The 21,593-nt window shown below is 23.7% G+C and overlaps 1 protein-coding gene across 1 annotated transcript in view; it reads left to right on the forward strand.

The window, feature by feature from the left end:
- LOC129612662 (protein turtle homolog A) overlaps positions 1-21,593 on the forward strand; it is a 116,745-nt gene that overhangs the window by 5,657 nt on the left and 89,495 nt on the right. Inside the window, exons 2-3 of the mRNA XM_055526373.1 lie at positions 1,195-1,327; positions 14,549-14,757. Of these exons, the coding sequence (XP_055382348.1) occupies positions 1,195-1,327; positions 14,549-14,757 (342 nt within the window). The remainder of the gene's footprint in view (positions 1-1,194; positions 1,328-14,548; positions 14,758-21,593) is intronic.

Raw genomic sequence — 21,593 nt, forward strand, 5'->3', positions numbered from 1 at the left:
TTGAATTAATCTGTCATTGTATAAAATGAGAATATTATTATATGATGTATATTTGTATGTCTATATTATTGTGAGATTTGCTGCTAAGAATTATAAGTTTATACATGTTGCGTTCTATTTTTTTTTTCTATTTATATTTATTTGTTTACTCACTTTGTACTGCCTTCGTAGTTTTAATAATGTAGTAAATCGCCGCTATACAAATAATACAAAACTATATGTACATGTTCTTATACTTTAAAAAAGGAGAAATATATGTATGTACAAATAAGTATGCTTTTTAAGAATTTTCCCTTAAATGCCACAGTGTACAATGCTGGAAATTAATTTAAAATAAAGTTTTTCTATATTTGGCTGTACGAAAAATACCAAAGTATTACAAAAATGTCATACATATTAGGAGAATGAGAGATTTTTTCATTCTTCTTTACATTTTATACAAAAAATATGTGTAGTATATCGTATGTATAAGTACGAATGTATATAAATAAAACTGTTAATGCATAGTTTCTGTACATATTATTCTATGTGAAAAACTTTTTTCTATATAACATTTGTTTTCAAATTATCGTACAATGGACTTGTGATTTGATGTTATCGGGGGATATTAAAACCATTTCTTAATTGGAAATGTCTTTATAGCGATATTGAAGGACGTGGTTTTTTTTTCGAGTTTTAGATGTCGATTTTTGTTTTGTACTATTAAAAGTATATATTTGGTTAATTTTTCCATAGACGCATGACTTTAATAATTTGAAAATTTTTAAGAAAACTTTTTAAGTATAAGAAAAAGTTTTTTTTTTTTGTTTTTTCCTTCCATTCCTGAACTTTAATAATTATAGAAAATGAACAACATTTGATGTAATTAAAGTATTAAAACTAAATCGATATTTGTAAAGTTGTAAGAACTTTTTTTTGGGGTTTAAGAAAATAGAAAATGTTAAAATTAATTTCATAGACGACGATTTTTAATTTTAGATTTAAATGCTAAAATAAGTGATTGCAATTAAATGAAAATTATACTGAAACTTCTGAAATTTTGCTAAACTTTAACAAAATAAAAAAACACTAAAAAAAGTATAAAACGAAATTAATTATAAAAAAAAAATGTGTAAAACAACAAAAAAAAATTTTTTTCTTTTGAATCAAATAAAAAGCGAAATTTTAACACTTTTAATTTTTGTTTTGTTTCAGTTCCTTTAACGACTGTAGAAGGTGTGTTAGGACGTCAAGCGATGCTGCCATGTGACATAGCTCCAATGGAGCGAGATGATGCTGTATATATGGTTTTGTGGTTTCGTGAAGGCGATGGTGAACCTTTATATAGGTAAATAACGTAAACATCTTTAATTTTTCAAAAATTTTTAAAAATATACATATATATGTACATATATTATTGAAGTATTCCAAATAAATTTATTTAAAAATATTCCGAATAAATAGCTTTTTCGACAAAATGCTATTGGAATAATTAATATTTTTTTTATTAACGACAGCCCGCAAAAAAGATCTTTGCATGATTCTAAAATCATAATATCTATACAAAAAAACATTTACTTCTAATACTAATAGAATTTCAGAATTCTTCAAAAATTTTTATAAATTTCTATTTTCTATCGGTTTCAGTTCTAAGTTCTTCTTTGATTAAAAAGATGTTGGCCTAACCTTTATCAATAGTATATTGTCTTTATTAAACTTAATTCCAATATACCGAATCTCTGCTTTCATTACAAAATGATTTGTAATAAAAGCAGAGATTCGGTATATTGGAATGAATTGAAATATAAATATTTCAATTCAATAAACCAATGCATTTTTTATTATTTGAATAAATTAAGAAAATAAAATTAAGTTAGAACGTTTTCAAAACACTATTAAGAGTAAGATCATTATAGGATAAAGTTTGTATAGTTCGTGAAACACAAATAAAGCGTATATCTTAAGTTTTATGGTTACAATGACTATTATGCCTAAATACTGAAAACCTTGGCATTATTATAATGAAATTATTTTAAGATTTTGCTTGAAGTTTAATTTTTATATTGAATTAAAACTGTAGTAAAAATATGTAGTTCACATGAACACTTTCTTCTGTAAATTTCAAACATTCAAAATTTCATTAATTTCAAATTGAAATCAGATATCATTCAAAAAGTATTTTTTACTCAAAACTCAAAATTACATGATATGCAAATTTAATAAAAAAACCAAATATTTAAAATGAGATGACACTATACAGCAAATGAAATATTAATAACACCATGCATTCATTATAAGTGTACAAATATATTATTATTCATTAAAACTTTCACAAATACTGTACCTATACAGAATTTTCAAAACAAAAAAAAAATTATGCAGACAAAACTCTTTGTAGCCATACATCTCTTAAGCCAAACAAAATAATCATATACGAGTATGAAAGTGATTTAAATACACACGTCCATAAATATAGTCACCGTATATGTATAAACATATTTTATATCATAATTCATATAATTCACGTGTTTACTTTATTTAAATCACATAATATAAGAAAAAAATTTTTGTTCCTCACAACCAAAACATAATTTTTTAATAATCAAAAAAAAAAATTATGTGTTTTTTTAATTCGGAAAACATAAATGGAACGAAGGCATACTTACACATCACATAAAAAGTCAAAAAAAAAAAAATGAAATTTTTTTATAACACATCGAATATTTATAATAAACACATTCAATATACATAACGTATACATGCATGTCTATACACACGCTCTTACGTGTGTATAGTCATGCATGTATTCATATCCTTCCAGCAGGGATAGCTTCTTTTTTTTTCTGTGTATACTGAAAACAGCATTAAATATAAAAGAAAAACCTTAAAAAAAAATGAGACAAACAATTTCCATTTCTCAGTTAAACCATAAAATCTCAATCTAAAAACATAATTGAGATATTATAAACTAATCCCTTATATGTATGTACGTATCCTTTGTTTTTTTTCTTATTTTTGGTTTTTCATAATGAAATTTCAACAAAAAAAAATTTATTAAACGCAACGTTAATGCCACATTGAATGCTTTTTTCTTTTGAATATCATCAGTTTTATTTTTTCTTAATTTGGAAATTGAATAACGTTTCCAGTTTTGAAAAGAATTTTATATAGGTATACAGTGAGCGTAGGCATGTATACTCGTATGATGCGTCTGATTTTCATTCAATACAATAAATTTGATATTTTTCAAAACGTGCGGTGTGAAATTAAATTTACATTATAAATACAATTTTTGTCTTTCCCATATATCCACTACGAAAAAGTTTTGAAAAAAATATTCACATTCACTACATTGAGTACATCTGTCTATCTGTAATAAAATTTTTATATAAGATATACAAAATATTCACAAAACTTTTAGTTTTAACGAATGTGTAGCAATAAATTCAACTAATTTTTTCAGATAGTATAATTTTAATCAAAATAATTTTTGTAATCTTCCGCCTTAACGTATGCAATAGAATATGATAACAAGGAAAATATAATAGTAACATTGATTTTATGTATGCTTAAAGTACTCAAGAGCAGACTCAAGTTTTTCCCTTAAATTGTGAAAGTAAATCGTTTAAGTACATTTTTTAATCCATCATGTGATTTGAATAACAAGTTATTTTAAACTGTTTAGCGAATTTAAATCAGAGAATCATGTTCTAACTCCAATATTTCCAATTTAAATATTAAAAATGGATATCATAAAAATAAAATAAAGAAAAATAAACCGGCTCAATTAGTCAATATAAAAAATTATCTTAATTAAAAGTGCACATTTTATTAGATTTAATTGGCAATACTGCGGCAATTTGATACATAAACTTGTAATAAATACAAAAATATTAATAAAACCTAATATATATTATACAATGTTTACATGCATATTTTGTTATACAAGATTTTCGCAATGTAAATTTATTTGACTTTCTTTTCTAAGTATATTAAATATGTACCAAAATATATGTATGTAGGTGGATATGTACTTATATACTTGATACTTTTCATATATTTTTATACTGAAACCTCTACTATCTCTCATATATTTTTATTTTCACCTTAAAATTTTAACCCACATACATACACATAAAAAAATATACAACGTATATGAATTTGAAATACAATTACGTAACGTTTTCGTATAACATTGCAATAACTGTATAACGTACACAAATATATATGCCCATGTATAAATGTACATATGTATATATATGTACATAATATTTATGTATACAAGGTAACATATTTTGTACTTTTATTTTGTGGTTAGTACGTGCGTGGGAAATAATTGATGTTTTCATATCATAAAATTTTAGTTAAAACATTTTGTATCATGACATGAAACGAACCACTTTTTTTCTGTTTACATCAGAGATTTTAAGACTAATAATATTATTACTAGTACAGAACTAGAAAATAATATATGTATAGGAATATATAGAATTATTATGATGTAAGTGAACATGTTCATATAACGGTAAAAAAAAATGTAGCTATGTATCCGAGAGGAATGTATTAAAAATGTGTTACTATAACAATATGCTGTCATAACGTACACATAAAAAATATTATAAATACTCGTACAATTATGTATTTATTAACATATTACATACTGGTATTTAAAAACATTATGTATATGTCTATACATAGTTCTTCTAAAATTATGGTATTTATGTGATTTTAAATGTAAAATTTAAATCTTAATTTAGTAAAATTTAAATATTTTAAATTGAATTTGTAATAATGTTATATACAGTTACATTTCGAAACTGGTTTTATACATATTTAAAACTTTAAGTCAATTCCTTTTACCATAAAGGTTTTTAAATTTATTATAATATTGGTATCATTAATATTCGAGCCTCTGCATAAAATTTAAATTAGGAAAATTTTTAAATATTCTTTAAAGAAATTATACTAAATAGTGTCTATTAAATTAAGTAGTGTCGGGTCATGTACAAAATAAATAAGTAAAATGTTCAAACTCAATTTGTTGTTTCATGTTTTAAAACTCTTATTAATAAAGTTTAAGAAATGATTTTCATTATTATTTTTTATCCTTCCCACTTTCCAGCGATAGATTCAAGAAATTTTAGTTAAATATTAAACAAACGTAATAACTTTGAAAACTTAATGCAAGAAATTAATTTTCCTGTTATCAACAAAATCCCAGTTTCCGAAATTAGATTATAAGACCCAGGTTGCAAAGGCCATATTTATAGATTTAAACGAGAGCTTTAAGTATTTTCATTGCTCTGTAAAGGAAACCAATCTGTTCTTCCTATTTCTCAATATATACTTTTTAAAGAGCAATTTCTAGGTTTCATAACATTGTAATTTTAATAACTTTTATATTTTCCTTTTCCAAATGTTTTCAATCGAGTAAATTTTAAATTTAAATTATTTGCAAACAATAAATTTTTGTGTAAGTGTTAATTGCCAAAACCATTTCTTTTATTTAAAATTTACTTAAAGGTTGCATAATCTATTAGAAAATTCTTTAAAGTACTTAGATATATTCTCATATATAAAAAAATATTTGCAAAATGAACTCTTTCAAAATATTTTACATAACAGTATTACGTAACAATCAAACTATTATATTGCCTACATCGATATTTTTACAATAACTGTTATTCGAAAATGCCCTAAAATGAAATAAACTGAATTTTTAATACATAGTCCTATATATTATATAACCTCAATACGAAGCAATTATTTCCAACAATAAACTAATTTTTGTGGCCCTGAAAAATGCAAATAATGTAATGTATGCAATGGCATAATTTTTTACATACGTATATATAAATATATATGTTAACAGATTATGAATGTGTAAGCCGAATCAACTAACATATTGTATACACTTATCGTGTAAATATGTACACTTATTGTGTACATAATGTAAAAAAAATTTTTCATAACCAAAAACTTAACGTTGATGAGGAAAATTTACAAGCGACCTTCTAAAATTTTTTGGTTAAATGAAAAACAAGTACAATCTATAACAAGTTTGATATAAATGCATGTAGTTTGTATATATATATATATTGTATATACCATCTTCTGTTGTGAATCTTGAATAATTTGAAATTTGTTTTAGTTTTGTCATTAATAATATTTAATGATAATATGTACATTCATTTAATCCTATATATATGTGTTTATGCAGAACTACTTCAAATAGTTTCTATCTATAATGCAAGCGAAACAATGCATTTATTTCAAATGTGTACTGTAAGTGCAATATGAAAGCTCAAATCGTATTAGAATTCAATATTCGAGATCGAAGCTCAAATAATTGAAAGATAAATTTTGATTTTGAATTTTAAATATCAAAAATTAATCGAGGAATTTTTGTAAAAAAGAATTTTAAGAGTATAAGACATGTCAGCATCGAAATATTTTCTCCAGCTGATTTCAATTAATTTATAAATACAAATCTGTATAGGAACTATATAAAATACTTGAAAACTATATGTTTTAGTATAAAACAAGTTAAGATGTGAAAGAAAAGGTTCAATAAAAAAAAAATAATTTCAAAAAATTTCTTTCGCAGTCGACGTGAAAATTGAATACGAAAAGGTCAATTAAAATTTTCTCACAAATTTTCTAAAAATTCTCAAACTCTTAACTGACATCTTCACTTTACTTAAAATTTATTAGTTCCTTTTTTTTTTCTTTTAAACCAAATATTTTCAGATTATCTTTTCTAACTCATGTGAGAAAAAATTAACCCGCAGTAAAAATTATTTCAACATAAACATGAAAGTAATAACTTTGAACGTTAATGTAGTTAAAGAAAATACTTATATGCGACCTGTAGCATTTTCTTTATACCAAAGTCTAGAAAAGAAAAAAAAATGAGATCTGTTAAGATTTTTTCTTTGATCGTGTGATTCTGATAAGGGAGGCACAAATGTTAAATCTTGAATCTCAAAACTTATTGTTGTGGAAAAGCAAAGAAAATAGAACAAAAAGAAAGCAAAAATCTCAATTTGTTTTTAATACGAAACTTCTTCACAATTTAATATTCAATTTCAAATCAAAAAAATACATACACACACAAACACATACCAAAACGCTAAAATTCAAATTTAAGGACATGTGAATAACTGGAAACAAATTATTTTTCTTTCACAATATGTCTGGTTTATTTCTCTCTTTCATTTTTTGTTTTTATTTTTAGGGTATTTTGGTAAAACAAGTTGTCACCGTTGTGGGCTATAAATTTTACAGAATTGTTTCCTTCACATAAAAAGGATACACATTTAGAATCAATTAATTTACTTTCATATGTACATGTGCGTTCACATATTATATTTACACAATATTCGTGCATTTACGTGTTACAAAAATAATATTCGCATCTACATACATATACGCAAATGATTGTATAGTATATAATATTATTTATTTTCACTGGTGATTCTTATCACCTAGAAATATTTTTGTAGTACGAGTAGATAGAATAAATATGGGAAATTGTTTATTAGATTCAAATTTCAAATACGTGCAAGTAGATCGTATGTAAAGTAGAAGAATATAAATTGCGTTTTTAATTAGAGCGACCCTTTGGGAAACAGATATTACTGAATTATACACTATTATATAAGGAACAAAATGTTCTTTGTATACGAAAATTTATTCAACCTAAAGAATAGAGATTCACAATCGCATACATATGTACAGTAAAAAAGTGGAAAATATTGATTTTCTGTATTTTAAAACGCAGATATTTGGAAAATTTATTTAATGTACATGTACTAGAATATATTTTGAACATATAATACACGTATATGGGTATAATCCGTGTACGTTAGTAAATATTTTCTTAAAAATTAAATTCAGAGATAGTTCGTTTTAAAGTTATTAATTATGACTATATAAAAATTAATCCCGCACGAATTAAAATTATATTAATTTATTTATTATTTTAACTGAAACACTTCAACTTTTTCATACAAAACAACTTTCATAATTTTAATGTTAATATTATACACAAGAATATTTTCAATTGAAATTTTAAAGGCCTATAAGAGAGGCGTATATCTGCGATTTTTAGTTATTTAAAATAATTTAATGAATTTACTTGAATGTGTTTATTACAACTACAATAAATAAATCTGTGATTTAATCGATTTTATTTTTTACATTCAAAATTTTGTTTAAATGTAAAAAATAAAATCGAGGTAACGAAATATTTCAAATGGAAATGAATTGGCTCAAACAATTGACTCAATGACAAGTTAGCAAACGAAATTTATAGATTGACTAATTAAGTAAACTACAATATCGAATTTTCTTTTTTTAGAATTTTGTTTATTACCTCGGAAAAGCTCAGCCAATGCTTTTAGGCTCTTCTAAACTTAAATTTTATTAATGTAAATTTTCGTAATTAAACTAAATTTTTTTTTAATTTAAAGCAGTTTTCAAAGGAAATAATTTTAACTACTTACTGTTATTAAAAAATTCTGTTATAATTATACCGACTATTCACTATTGATTCATATCGTAAAACACATTTGAATTTTTTGTTGAAAAATTCAAAATCAAAATGAAGGTGAATAAATTTATAATTACCTTGTATACACACGCAATGATCTCAATTCTTCAAAAATTAGTTCAAAAGCCAATTTAAGACAAATTGTTATAAAAAATCTTCTTAAAAATATTTTTAAAAATATTGTTTTTTAATTATGGTTTCACACCATAAAATATTTTTAATATGGCTGCATTTTCTTTTTACTGCATCTTTTTCTATGATTTAAAAAATAAGCATCGTTCCTGCTCCTATTATTTTTATGATTTTAACTGGATAAATTATTTACATTATTTTTGAAATAACATTCCTTTCTTTATAGGATGAAAATTATATTCTATATAATATAAATGGAGTATTCAGCAAAAATCGTTCACAGATAGTTGCTAACATGAACATTGAATTTATAAAAAAAAAATAGAATTCTTTTCTTCCCATGTGGATCGTAAGTAATATCTTCTGATAACAATTTTTCTTCATCGTTATTTACTTAGCTCAAGATTGTATACAAAAAAAGGATACCTAATATTAAAGCAATTCTATTATCCTAAGTAATCATCATTTTTGGGCTATATCAAGATAAAACGACAAAAAAAAATTGTATTAATATATTATATGAACATATTTTTTAATCTGAATGAAGATTTAAAGAATGAATGGTATATATAAAATGAGGCTACGAGCAACATGAAAAACACAAAAACAAAAATCTTGAACTATAAAAATCCTTTCAAGGGGGAAATAATTTTATATTATTTTCTTTTTTATGTTGTTCTTCCCTCTTCCTTCATCAGTATATTTACCTACATATAGCTGATTATCTTGTTCTGATAAAATGACAAGATTCATTTATAAGTTTTCATATTTATATGGACGCATTATAAATTTTATAACACCTATATAAATAGAATTTCGTTCAGAAAATATTGTGTAAAATTTATTTTTACATGAGTACTTTACTATTTTACCATAATTGTAGTAATTTTGCTACACGGAATGTGAAATTTTATTATAATTAATATTATTGATTGAATAGAAATAAAACTATCAATACGAGTAGTTCTTGAATTTCCCACAATATCGAAATTTGAACCTCAACCACAAGTCACTGGTATGAATGTGTCGGAATTTTTACGGAGATGGTTCATAGATATGCTTATTAAATATTTCCGAAAATAAACTTTTATTAAATTGTTTTGCCTGTTATCCTCTTTTTATACTTTGAAATTAAATTTATATTTTATGTGCAGTTGAGTTTGCTTTTCAAAAACTCCAACACACCACAAAATTCGTAAATAAAAAGGAGAAATACACTTCAGAAGGAAAGCGTTTTGGTGCTTTCCATAAATTCAATATATATATATGAGTGTATCTCCTCATCTTTTCTCTTGGTAAACGTATTTGTTTTTGGTTTGCTCGGTTACGAATACACGTTCTCTATACAGGTTTCTATTTTTTACTCTGTTTGTTTTTTATTTATTTTTTTAAGTTAAGATAAATTTCTTTATCTTTACACCAGTATCATCTATATTTAATATAATCTACTGTAATATAAACATGAATTTATTTATATATTCCTATAGATTACATGATTATATTATATAAAACACGTACATGTGTAGGTAGAAAGGAGTCGTGTAGGTGTGAAAATTCATTTTACCAACCTTGTATTATCTAAATTTTAATTCTAATATAGAATATAAAAGATAGAAATAAAATTGAAGAGTAATGCTATTGATGATTAAGGAGTTAAATGAATGAGAAATAATAGAAAATAAAAATGATAGAAAATTACATGCATTACTCTTACATCTTCAGGTCTTTTTACTCTTACATTTCAGGTCTTCATTCACCTTTAAGTATAAGAAAATTATGTTTATTTTCTCATTCATAAATTTCACTCTCATTTTGCTCAATTTCTTCTAGTAAACACATATAATATGTACAGATACATATAGCATAGGGGATATCTGTTTACAAGAAAAGTTTTTCTAACATTGATGTTATCCATTCATATAAATCAATTAAGTATCTAGATAAAATTATACATAAACTTTCATAAATATTCAAAGCATTTGTCAACAAATAAATTGTTTAAGTAAATAAGAAAAATATCATAATGTAAAAATTAGTGTTTCAAAAGAAAATTGATGAATTTAGTTCTTAATTGAATGTAGTAGATTTAGTATTTAAGAAGTATTGACTTGTTTCACCTCATGCAGATTTTCTCTAAAGTTGGAATGCGAATGATTCGTATTCCGAAAATACATGAAATAAAAACCCAAGTAATATTTTGCTCCTGTGCTAGACCATTCAAACGGACCAGTCAATCTTTTTCAGTAGGCAAGTTACGTTATAAGCAAAAAAACTTTGCCAAGTAGAAGTTTCATGAAAATTATTTAAAACCCCTGTACCTCGGACATCGTTGAGATTTGATACCTAGCTCTCAACAAAAATTTTACTAATTTTTGATGCCCTAAATTATGGTATATGTTACGTCACTGATTACTGCATCATCCCCGTATATGCAGGCTTACTCAGCGAAAAATTTGGCGTTCATTTAGATATATCCGTCCGTTCGAGTACACGACAACTCGAAAATAAAATGTAGGTTCAGTGGTTTCAAAGATATTTGGAAGATACTGAAATTTTGCAAAAACAAGTACGGTAGACTGGCAGCTGCGTATTCGTTGAGTTGTTGAGATTATCATATAAGCGTTTATGATAATTGCCTTACAACTCCAAAAGTTATTTGGCAATATCTCAAAAATTATTCAGGGATTAGGTTTGAAAATTTACACAAGCAAATTGATTATTAGGGCTTTTATGTTTGATAAAAGCCGTTGGAGTATCTCGACTGCTTGTTTGAAAATGAACATAAACAAAAACTTCAAAGCTTAAATTTTGAACAAATTCTCTTTTAAGACAAAGTAAGTGCAGTTTAAAAGAACAGTCTAAAAGAGTTTTTCAACAAAACTCTTTTAGACTGCACTTATTCTTATTAAACTCTTTTAGACTGAAGTTCGGTTATGAATTGGCAATTATGCGCAAACGAGGTCATCACTCTTCAAGATAATTTCATTTAAAATAATAATAAGAGATTGTCTTGAAAACTGAGGTACTGAAATCATCTTACTCTCAACCAATAATTTATTTAAAGTTTAAGTTAAAATTTATTTTGAAAACAAATTTTAGTATAGAAAATGTAGTTATGCCTTGCGATAATGGTTTATTACCTGAATAACAAAAAAATATTGTACTCAAAATATTTTCATAATGTTTTTTTTTTATTTTTTTTTCATTACATTTTTTTTATACGAACCTTGTAGCAATATTCGTTATTAAATTTTACCCATATAACTTTGGTAGAATTTTCTCTTTACTTTTCACTCCAATTATATTTTGTTCTATATTCAATATGTATTACTCATACTACGAGAAAATGTATGTAATTTGAATAGCATGCATAAACATGAGTAAATAACAATGTGAAAGTACAAACAATTTCATTAAAGTGTATTATAAGAACTTACATTATCTTATTATGATGATGTATTATATTTTCTTTAATAAAACCTTTGTGTATTATAAAAAGAAATTAATAAAATAACTTACAAAACCCTTGCATTATTTAAGCTAAGGGAGTCTCTTTTCGAAAAAAAATAAGACAGGAGAGCAAAGATGATATTATATAATGTAGGTACTTATTTTATGCACATATACTTCAATAATTTTAATTGAAATTATGGCGTAACGATCAAATTTAAATTTTTATTATATAGTTTTTAAAGAGAATATTAGAATAACTCAATGATTCTTTAATTTCATAATAAATTCCTAAAATTGAATATAAAATCAAATTATTTATTTTTTTGCTTTATACGTAATTGGCTTTATTACTCCTTGTATTTTAGGTATTTAGGTATTTGTATGTACAGTAAAAATGTAATTTAAATTTAATGCAACAAAATATCGACTGAAATTTTAAACTTCTTAGTTTATGGATTAAATTTTTAAGAAAAAACAATTTGAATGTGAAGGAAATTTTGAAAACAGGAAAATCAAATTAACAAATTAAATGTGAGGGAAATTTTGAAAACAGGAAAATCAAATTCTAAACACAATAACTCTGCTAAAATAATTAATTGAAAATTACTGCTTTTTGTTTTTTATTCATCCATATTCGTTCTTTAACCTTAATTCGGTAATATTATCGAGTTCCAGACTTCCTGTTTGGCTTTAGAACAATTATGTAACATAAGCACATTTATAAAAACGAATATTTTTATAATCCTTTAGCTTTAAATTCTACAAAATATTTAAGCTACAATTTCCTATATTTGGTAACAACATTATTCTGTTATCATATTTAACTCACTTATGTACATATGGCTTGAGCAATCAATGTATTTTAAAATCAATTCAAAATTTAACAAAAAAAAAAATATTTAATTCAAATTTAAAGAACATTGAAAATTTAGATACTCGTATTTCTGATATTGTTTTTAAGCTTGTGTCCATTAAAAAAGTTTAATGTTCTCCTGAAATTTACTAAAAGAAAACTTTCAATTACATGTACTGAAAAAGTGTTCGTAACGAATTCTCTGTGTACTCAAGTTGTAACTAAAATAAAAAGATTTCGTTTTTTAAACACAAAACTTTTTCAATAAAAAAACAAAATAGCTTTTCAAAAATCTATTTTGTCATCTCGCATTTTCCTCTTTGTTATTTTCCTTATTTTTGCAAATTATTTTAACCAAAAATAAAAATTTTTATGCATAACAATCGTTATTAAACTTATTTACAGTCTTGAATATTAAAAAGTTTTTTTTTTTACTGTGTTTATTTTATGTTTTCCTAAATATTATTAAAAAAGTTAAATAAGTTTTCACTTATTTACTTAAATGAACTCTTTGAAATAACTTTTCCTCTTTATTTAGTAAAAAAAAACTCTTAAATGCTCTTATACAAAAAAAAATAAAATAAAAAAAAGTAAAACTTAAATTTTTATTTTGAAAATCACATCTTGAGAAAAAATCTCCTTCCCATATTATTGAAATTCAAAACAAATGATCGTAAAAGAAAGTTATTATCGTTATTGTTACGAGAAGAGAAAAGAAAATTAATTTTGAATATTGTTATTCTAAATAACAAAAATCGAGATGGAAAGAGAAAGAATAAGAAGAAGAGAGAGGGGCAACAATTTATGGATCGCTTGTATAACAATATTGTTTTTAAAAAGCAATTTTCTTACAACAATAGAACACTCTAATAAAGCATAAAATTTATGAAAATTTAATAAAAAATTTTAAGAAAAACAAAAATATTAAAAAAAAATTGCATAAAACCCGGCGAAATTAATATTTTACTTAATATTATGTACATTGTAAATACACAAATTTTAATTATCAAAAACCCAAAATGAACGATAAATTCAATTTTAAAATCTATTTTTCTTCAAGCTCACTGAAATTTTCAGGAAATAAAAAACTTTGCAAATTTTTTGATCTTTTCACTTGGATTAATATTTTCTTAATTTTTGATAAAGAATTTTTTTTCATAAAATTTTATTATGTAAATTTAAATATGTCATAACAAATACTAGGTTAAATTAATTTTGTCTTTTGAAATATTATTGAACTTTGAAAAAATTCTTGTAACTGACATTAATTAAGAAAATTATGATCAAATTACAAAATTTCCCTGATTAGATGCTTTTTGGGTTTTCTTCGTCATTACTTACTTGTATCGTTGTTATTTTTTTACTGTTATAAAATATGCGCAACATAGTTGCAAAATTTTGATTTATCACAAAGTTATATATAAGTATGAGGAGCCCTAAAATGACAAACATAAAAAATTTATTTTATATGAAAGATTTAAGAAATTTATTAAATTTGTAACAATTAAACTAATTCAATATAAAAGATTTTGAAAACAGTCTGTATTTATAAAACAAAAATTTATTTTAAATTACAGTTTTGATGTTAGAGGTCGGCAATTTGGTCAGGCAAAATTATGGTCATCTCCGTCAGCATTTGGCCAAAGAGCATATTTTAGTAGCACATCACATCCAGCACAACTAAAAGTAGATAATGTCAAATTAACAGATGAAGGATTATATAGATGTAGAGTAGATTTTCGTAATTCACCAACTCGAAATGTTAAAGTGAATCTCACCGTTATAGGTAAGTTAATTAAACTTAATTATGTGACAAATACACATCATTTTTATACTCGTAATATAAATTTTTCTAAATGTAAAAATAATCGATTTTTGAAAATAATTTTTTGTAACCAACAGTTCTTATTCCTTTTCGTCTAAAAAAAATATTAAATCTTTTTCAAATATTTGTACATTAAAGTTTTATTATAAGAAACCATTTTATAATATTTTTGTGTTTAATTTGATTTTATTTGTAGAGGATAAAATTTTAATGTATACTTCAAGGTTAACCATAACAATCAAGCATTTTATAAATTTAATCTATATACAATTTTATTTTTCAAAAAAAGAAAAACAAAAACATTATAAAAAGTATTCTTCAAGGACAATATACCTTAAAACGAAAATAAATTTTGAAAATGAAAATCTAAAACTAAAAAGAAAAGTACTTACAAAAGATTTTTAATATGATCAAAGAAAAAATGTTCCAAGAAAAGAACACTCACCTCAAAGAGCAAAAGTTTTTATTTTTTAAAAGAACAAAAAGATTATCTAAAAAATAAAACAACTTTTTTTTCTATTATTGGCCTTTTATTAATCAAAACGGTCACCATTAACAAATCTAATCCAATTGTAATAGTTGAGGAATAAAAATTTTAGTTTTTGTTAGTGTTATCTTGGCATAGATATCTTAATATTATGACTTTAGACAAAAATTTTTAAAGCTTTGACACAAAGGATTCTATTCATTTAGTAATTACAGTGATATGACCCAGATTTAACAAATAAAAACATAAAATGATCAGGGTCAACTTTATTTTTTGCTCGAGCAAAAAATAGAGTTGACCATGATCAGTTGGGACGGACAAACGGACAGATGAACAGTAATTATTTTGAACATACGTTCGCACGGATATAATAATTATTATATATCTACTTTATGTAACGCCCATAGTAAAATAAAATTTCTATGTAAATTCAATGGTTTATTGAATAGCTCAAAGAAATTGTATGAGACTTTTTAATACTTTTAATCTAAATAATTTAAGAATTTGAGGTGTAAATTTCTCATAGAAAAGAGGAAACCTGCATATATCGCTTTTTTTGTACGTACAATTAAAATTTTCACTCTAACTTGATTATAAGAAAAGAAATTTTTATATTGTTGTTTTTTATTTATTATTTTATAATGAAATCTCTTTAGATAATCCCATTGAATTAGAAGAACATGTTTGCCACAATGCAAACAAAAAATATTAAACATGAATGAATTCATATCGGAATACAAAATATATTAATCACTGTTTTTGTAAATTTTATTATTGCAGAAAAAATTTTTGACCTGTTAACCAGATAGAATATATTCGTCACTAGCATTTTTTCGTATTTAAATCTCATTTAACCCCTAGGAAAAATCACATTCATCGTTAAATAATTTTATTTTCATAACTATTGTACATTAAACTAAACTATTAGTTTTTAAATTTATTTACGTATTTTAAACACATTTATATTTAATTAATATTTATAAAATTATCAATTGGATATTCATGTAAAATACCCCGTGGCACAATCAGGTGTATGTATAACATATGTACGTTACATACACATCTAAAACTATACCATTGGGTATAAACATAGCATAAAAATTTATTTCAATAATAATTTAAATTTAAACTCCAATATCAAATAAAATTTTTATCTGAATTTTAATTTTTAGCATATTTCCATCAGAATTGGAAAAAAAAGTGCTTAATATAGTTTTATCAAACTTTTATGGTTTTCGGATAGAAAACTAAAATTTTATATACAAACAAATCTTAATATACCAAAAATTCCAAAATCACGAAAAATTGAAGACATTCTTCTTTTGCATGACAGTATCGGGAAACATCACAATGACAAACATAAAGTAATCAAAATTAGATTATACTTTGAGTCCGTTCTCTTTTTGTTAATTTTGAAATAGTTGTTCTCCCACACCATAATAGAGGATGTATTTTATCGGAGAAGGGTGCATTTCTGCCGCCTTCCCATTTCAAGTTATCACTCATCAAAACAATCTATATTCAGTTTCTTATTTTTAAAACTTTCAAATCAAAAACAATAATTATTAATTTTAAATAACTTAAATAGTTATAGGTACCGCACTTGACCATTAAGATAATAAGGATAGTTTAAGTAACTATATTTACGTTTTATAAAAAAAAAAGTATTTCCTTTGATTCTAGAGAATGTGTTGTTTCGCAAACCTTTCGATTTGTTTCGAATTTATTAGATTTTTTTTTAATTCAAAAGAAAATTTTAATATTTTATATTTTTCCATTGATTCGTATTACAAGTATATACGAACAAAAATTTATTGTTTTCTTTTCGGAACAACAACAACACACACGCGCTCTTTAAAAAAAGAGAAAAGTAATAATTTTTCCATTATCACTTATCACTTTAAAAAGGCATATACATACATTTATGTAGATACTCAAGCATAAGCAATATAAACAAAATATTATATTACAAAAGTAATATTAGCATAAATCCTCTTAAGATGAATATTTTATGAAAATTGATTTTGAATAAATTTTTCTCATACCTTCATTGAAAAGAAAATTATTATGAAAAAATTTTTCTCTTTTTTCAATATTTTTTTTTTTTAATAAAAACAAAAACAAAAGGAAAGAATTTGCTATATAACGTTTAATCTGCTTTTCTTATCCCTTATAACGTCCTTAGATTATGGTTAATAGGAAAACTCTAAATTGTATATAAAATATTTTAATATTAATGATTTTTTAAAAATATTTTAGAATATTATCTTTTATAAAAATATTCTTTGTATGTATGTTTGTGTTTTTTTTACAACATTTAATTTTTTGCTTTAGAAATATTTTATAACCATTTCTTTATATTCAATTGGTGAAACACCTAAAATTAAGAAAACTAAAGAAATTTAAGTGCAAAATGTTTTTCGAAAAATTTTCAATAAAATTACTTGTTTAAAATTAAAATTAAATTTTAATTAAAGTGCTGTAATTACAGTGCTGTAAAACCATCAACCACTAGATAAAGTTTGATGCTTTCATTTATTTTCTTGCAATATTCCAAATAGCTATTTAAAATACTTTTATTTGACAAAAAGAACTTATTCTAATAAAATTAACATAACAATTAACTTTAGAGGAAAATACGAAAAATTAAAACTATTAAATAATGGAAAAATATAAAATCATTCAGTCATTAAGTCGCAACCAGATGACAATAATAATTTTTCTTAACCATCCCAGAGTAAGATTAATTTCATGTAGGTATTTGAACTAAATTGACAAATTTTATTTAAATGTTACTATTTTTTTAAGTGATTTCTTTTGAATTTTGTTTATTCTTCGGTTATACAGCAATAAAGTTAAAGTTTTAAGTAAACTAACGTGTATTTATGAAAATACAAAATACACAGAAAATACAAAATATTGTTCTTGGTTTATTTCTTCTTGGTTCAGTAAATTCTTCCCAGTTCCCAAATGGTAACATACTGAATATCAAATACAAACTGAATATTCGCGAAAATTCAATATAATGTGGATTTATTTACTCAAACTCTGAAAATTAATATCGTCCACTTTCTCACGAATTACTTCAATAATGAAATTTGTTTGTTGACAAAATAAAAATTTTTGATTTTTATATTTACCTCAAGAAAATATGACACTTGTAACCTCTTAATGATTTTATTTCACCAGCAATAAATATCTGAAATAAAAATTCTGTGGTTTTAACTAAATTATTAAAGCATAATATTAGAATTTTTATTTATTTTAAACACAAACGTTGAAATGTTTAATATTTTCAATAAAAATAGACTTCAGTCGCTTTAAAAATAAACCTTGTAATTGTTGTAATGGTCACTCTTGTGTTCGTCGTTTAACAAAATCACAAAGCAATACAAAACTATGTATAATATTCTGCGCTATGACTCATTTAGATTGTTAAGAGTAGCATCCTAAAGAGTCTACAAACCTAAAAATATTTTCTTTTTATCAATAGTCCTTAACAAACAATAATTTTGTTCACTAAAACTTCATTAAAAAGAAAGAATTTTTTTTTTAAATAAAATTTTGTTCTTTATACAACTACATAAATTACAGGACATTAAAGTATACAATCACATTACTATGTTGTAGGTTTGTGTAGCATTGTTAAATGTTACTTATACTAATATCAATATTCATACTTACTATACATATATTATGTATATTAGAAAAAAATAAAAAATTATCATAATGTTTGAATGCCTTGCGAATAGGCTTGTGATCATCACCATAACCATAAACGGAAAAAAGCACATAGTAACAACATAAAGTAGAAAGTCTTTAAATTATTAAAAGAAAGGAAATTGTGAGCGATTTAATTTTCTTAAGTGAAAATAAAAAAGAAGAAAAAAACGATAATGATAAGAACGACAACGAAGACGACGACAACAATAATAACTACCTTACCCTCCTGTATTTTAATTTTCTTTCAGTATAAAATAAGAAAAAGAAAAGAAAAAGTGTGATAGAAAAATAAAAAAGTTAAAAAAAAAGCATAAAAGGAAATTATACAAAAGACAATAATTATCTGAACCTTTCCTATACACACACACTCACTCACATACATACTGACATTAGAATATGAAAGAACGCAAATAATCGATTAAAAGGGCACAGTAGAAGAAGCATGAAAAAAACTAAAGAAAAATAAGAAAACTAGAGCGTCTTTTCTTTATTTTCATTTTCCATCTAATTCTACAATTCCTTAAATACTATTTTATTGTATGTATGTGTATATATCTTTTTTTATTATAGTTTTTTCTTTAAATTCAGTAAATAGAATATTCCTTTAAGAGCATTAAAATGTCCTTTATTAGTCAACATTCACTTATACCAACACAATGCCTTCATTTTATTATTCTATAAAACTTTAATTCATAATATTTATTCATCTCAATTCGGCTCAGGGTTTTTAATAACATAAAACGAAATTTTATTTCGAAAAAATAAATCTAAATTCAGTCTGGCAAGTTGGTATATACAGATATACTAATACATGTACATTTACATTTCGTAAGGTGAGAAGTTGATTATAACAATAATTTTATAAATGAGCCTCAACCATAATGAATTAAAATATTACTAAAAACTTCTTCGTAAATTCTTGCCATGAAACTATTACTTTTTTACTTACAATATTGCCTTCTTTAGATTTTTAGTTCAAATAAATATTGCATATTTACAGGAGACGAACATGTATTGAAATTTGTGAACACTGCCATTGCATAAACGAATTAATTTTTAATACAAAAAAAAAAAAAATAAAATTGTGTTTGTACCCTCATTTTTTATTTTAGACCTATGGAGTTGTTACTCTTATTTTATATATTTTTATTTAAAAACAAAAAGAAAACACAACATAAAAAATACGTAAAAAACACAAAAATGTTTCTATCTATATAATTTAGGGCAAACATTTTTAGAAGTTTAAAAAAAGTGTGTGGAAATTTAAAACGTATAACAAAATGCCTGTTTTTTGAGAAATTTAAAGTTTGAACAACAACTAGAAAAATAACAAAATCATGATGGAAAACTTCTTTTGTATTTTTTTTTTGCTAAAAATCAAATTGAATTAATTACCCTTCACAATTGTACACCGAAACTTTTAGGAGACAATTTTATATATGTAGAGATTTTAATTAAATTAATAAATACTATTAAATATTACAACTTATTTAATATATAATGCAGGTCTAAAGCATACCCTTCCGAATTAATGTACATTTTTAAGATTCAATTAGAAATATAATATATTGTATGATAAATTAGCAATATTATTTGATATTCTTATTTTTTCTTTTAAAATTTCAAATCACATTTAATTCTGGATGCTAAATTAAACGATCTCCGATTCTATTATAAATTTTTTTTAACACAGTAGAATATCTTATTTAAATTCCAAAATTTAAGGGAAATAGACAGAACTATTTTTGAAAATTGTCAAGAAATTTTCTGCAAGCAGTATAGTCTGCTAAATTTTAAATCATTCAATCATCAAGTCCAGAAAGTGAAGCAATCTTAAATTTAAGAAAAAAAAAGCTTTTGTTAGGCAAACAAAAATTCTTAAATAATATTTTAAATATTTCTTATTATTCCAAAAATGTTTTTTAATTTTTTTTTTTCATATTATGCAAATGTTTTTCCGATGAAATAGAAAAAATTCTTATATTGAGTCCTTGGATTTTTCTATTTTTTTATTGTACCCATACTAAACTAACCTACAAAATATTTATTCTATTTTTATTTTTCTTTATTCGTTTGAATTTTCATTCTCAAATATGAATTTAAAATTCATATTTGTTTTTCTTACATCACCTTTCGAATGACGCGAATTTCTTTTTTTCCTTGAATATTTTTATTCAAAAAATTTATATGGAATAAAATTAATAAAAAAAAAATAGACAGCCAGACGAAGATAGCCCGGTAATTGAACTAACAAACAGGTGAATAAAACGCGCAAACACAGAAAAAAATAACAATAAAAAGAACCGTATAAAAATAAAATGTTTTCATGTAATGTCCTTAAATATTCTGAAGGACATTAACAAGATAAATGATTTGGATTGTCTTTTTAAATTGTTTTAAATTTTTTACTTTGGTTTTTTATCTGTTTTTTTCCTCCCCACTATTTTTCTTTTTTAACTATGATTCCTGGTAGGTTTTTTTTATGTTTCATTTTTTCTTCTATTGTTTTAATGTTAGTTATGCGTGGACATTTTCTATTTTTCTTTTTATATTTTTTTTCTGTGTTTTTCTTTTCATTTTGGTTTCT

This window comes from Condylostylus longicornis, unplaced genomic scaffold (assembly GCF_029603195.1).
Source record: "Condylostylus longicornis isolate FDR11 unplaced genomic scaffold, ASM2960319v2 ptg000004l, whole genome shotgun sequence".
Classification (NCBI taxonomy): Eukaryota; Metazoa; Arthropoda; class Insecta; order Diptera; family Dolichopodidae; genus Condylostylus; species Condylostylus longicornis.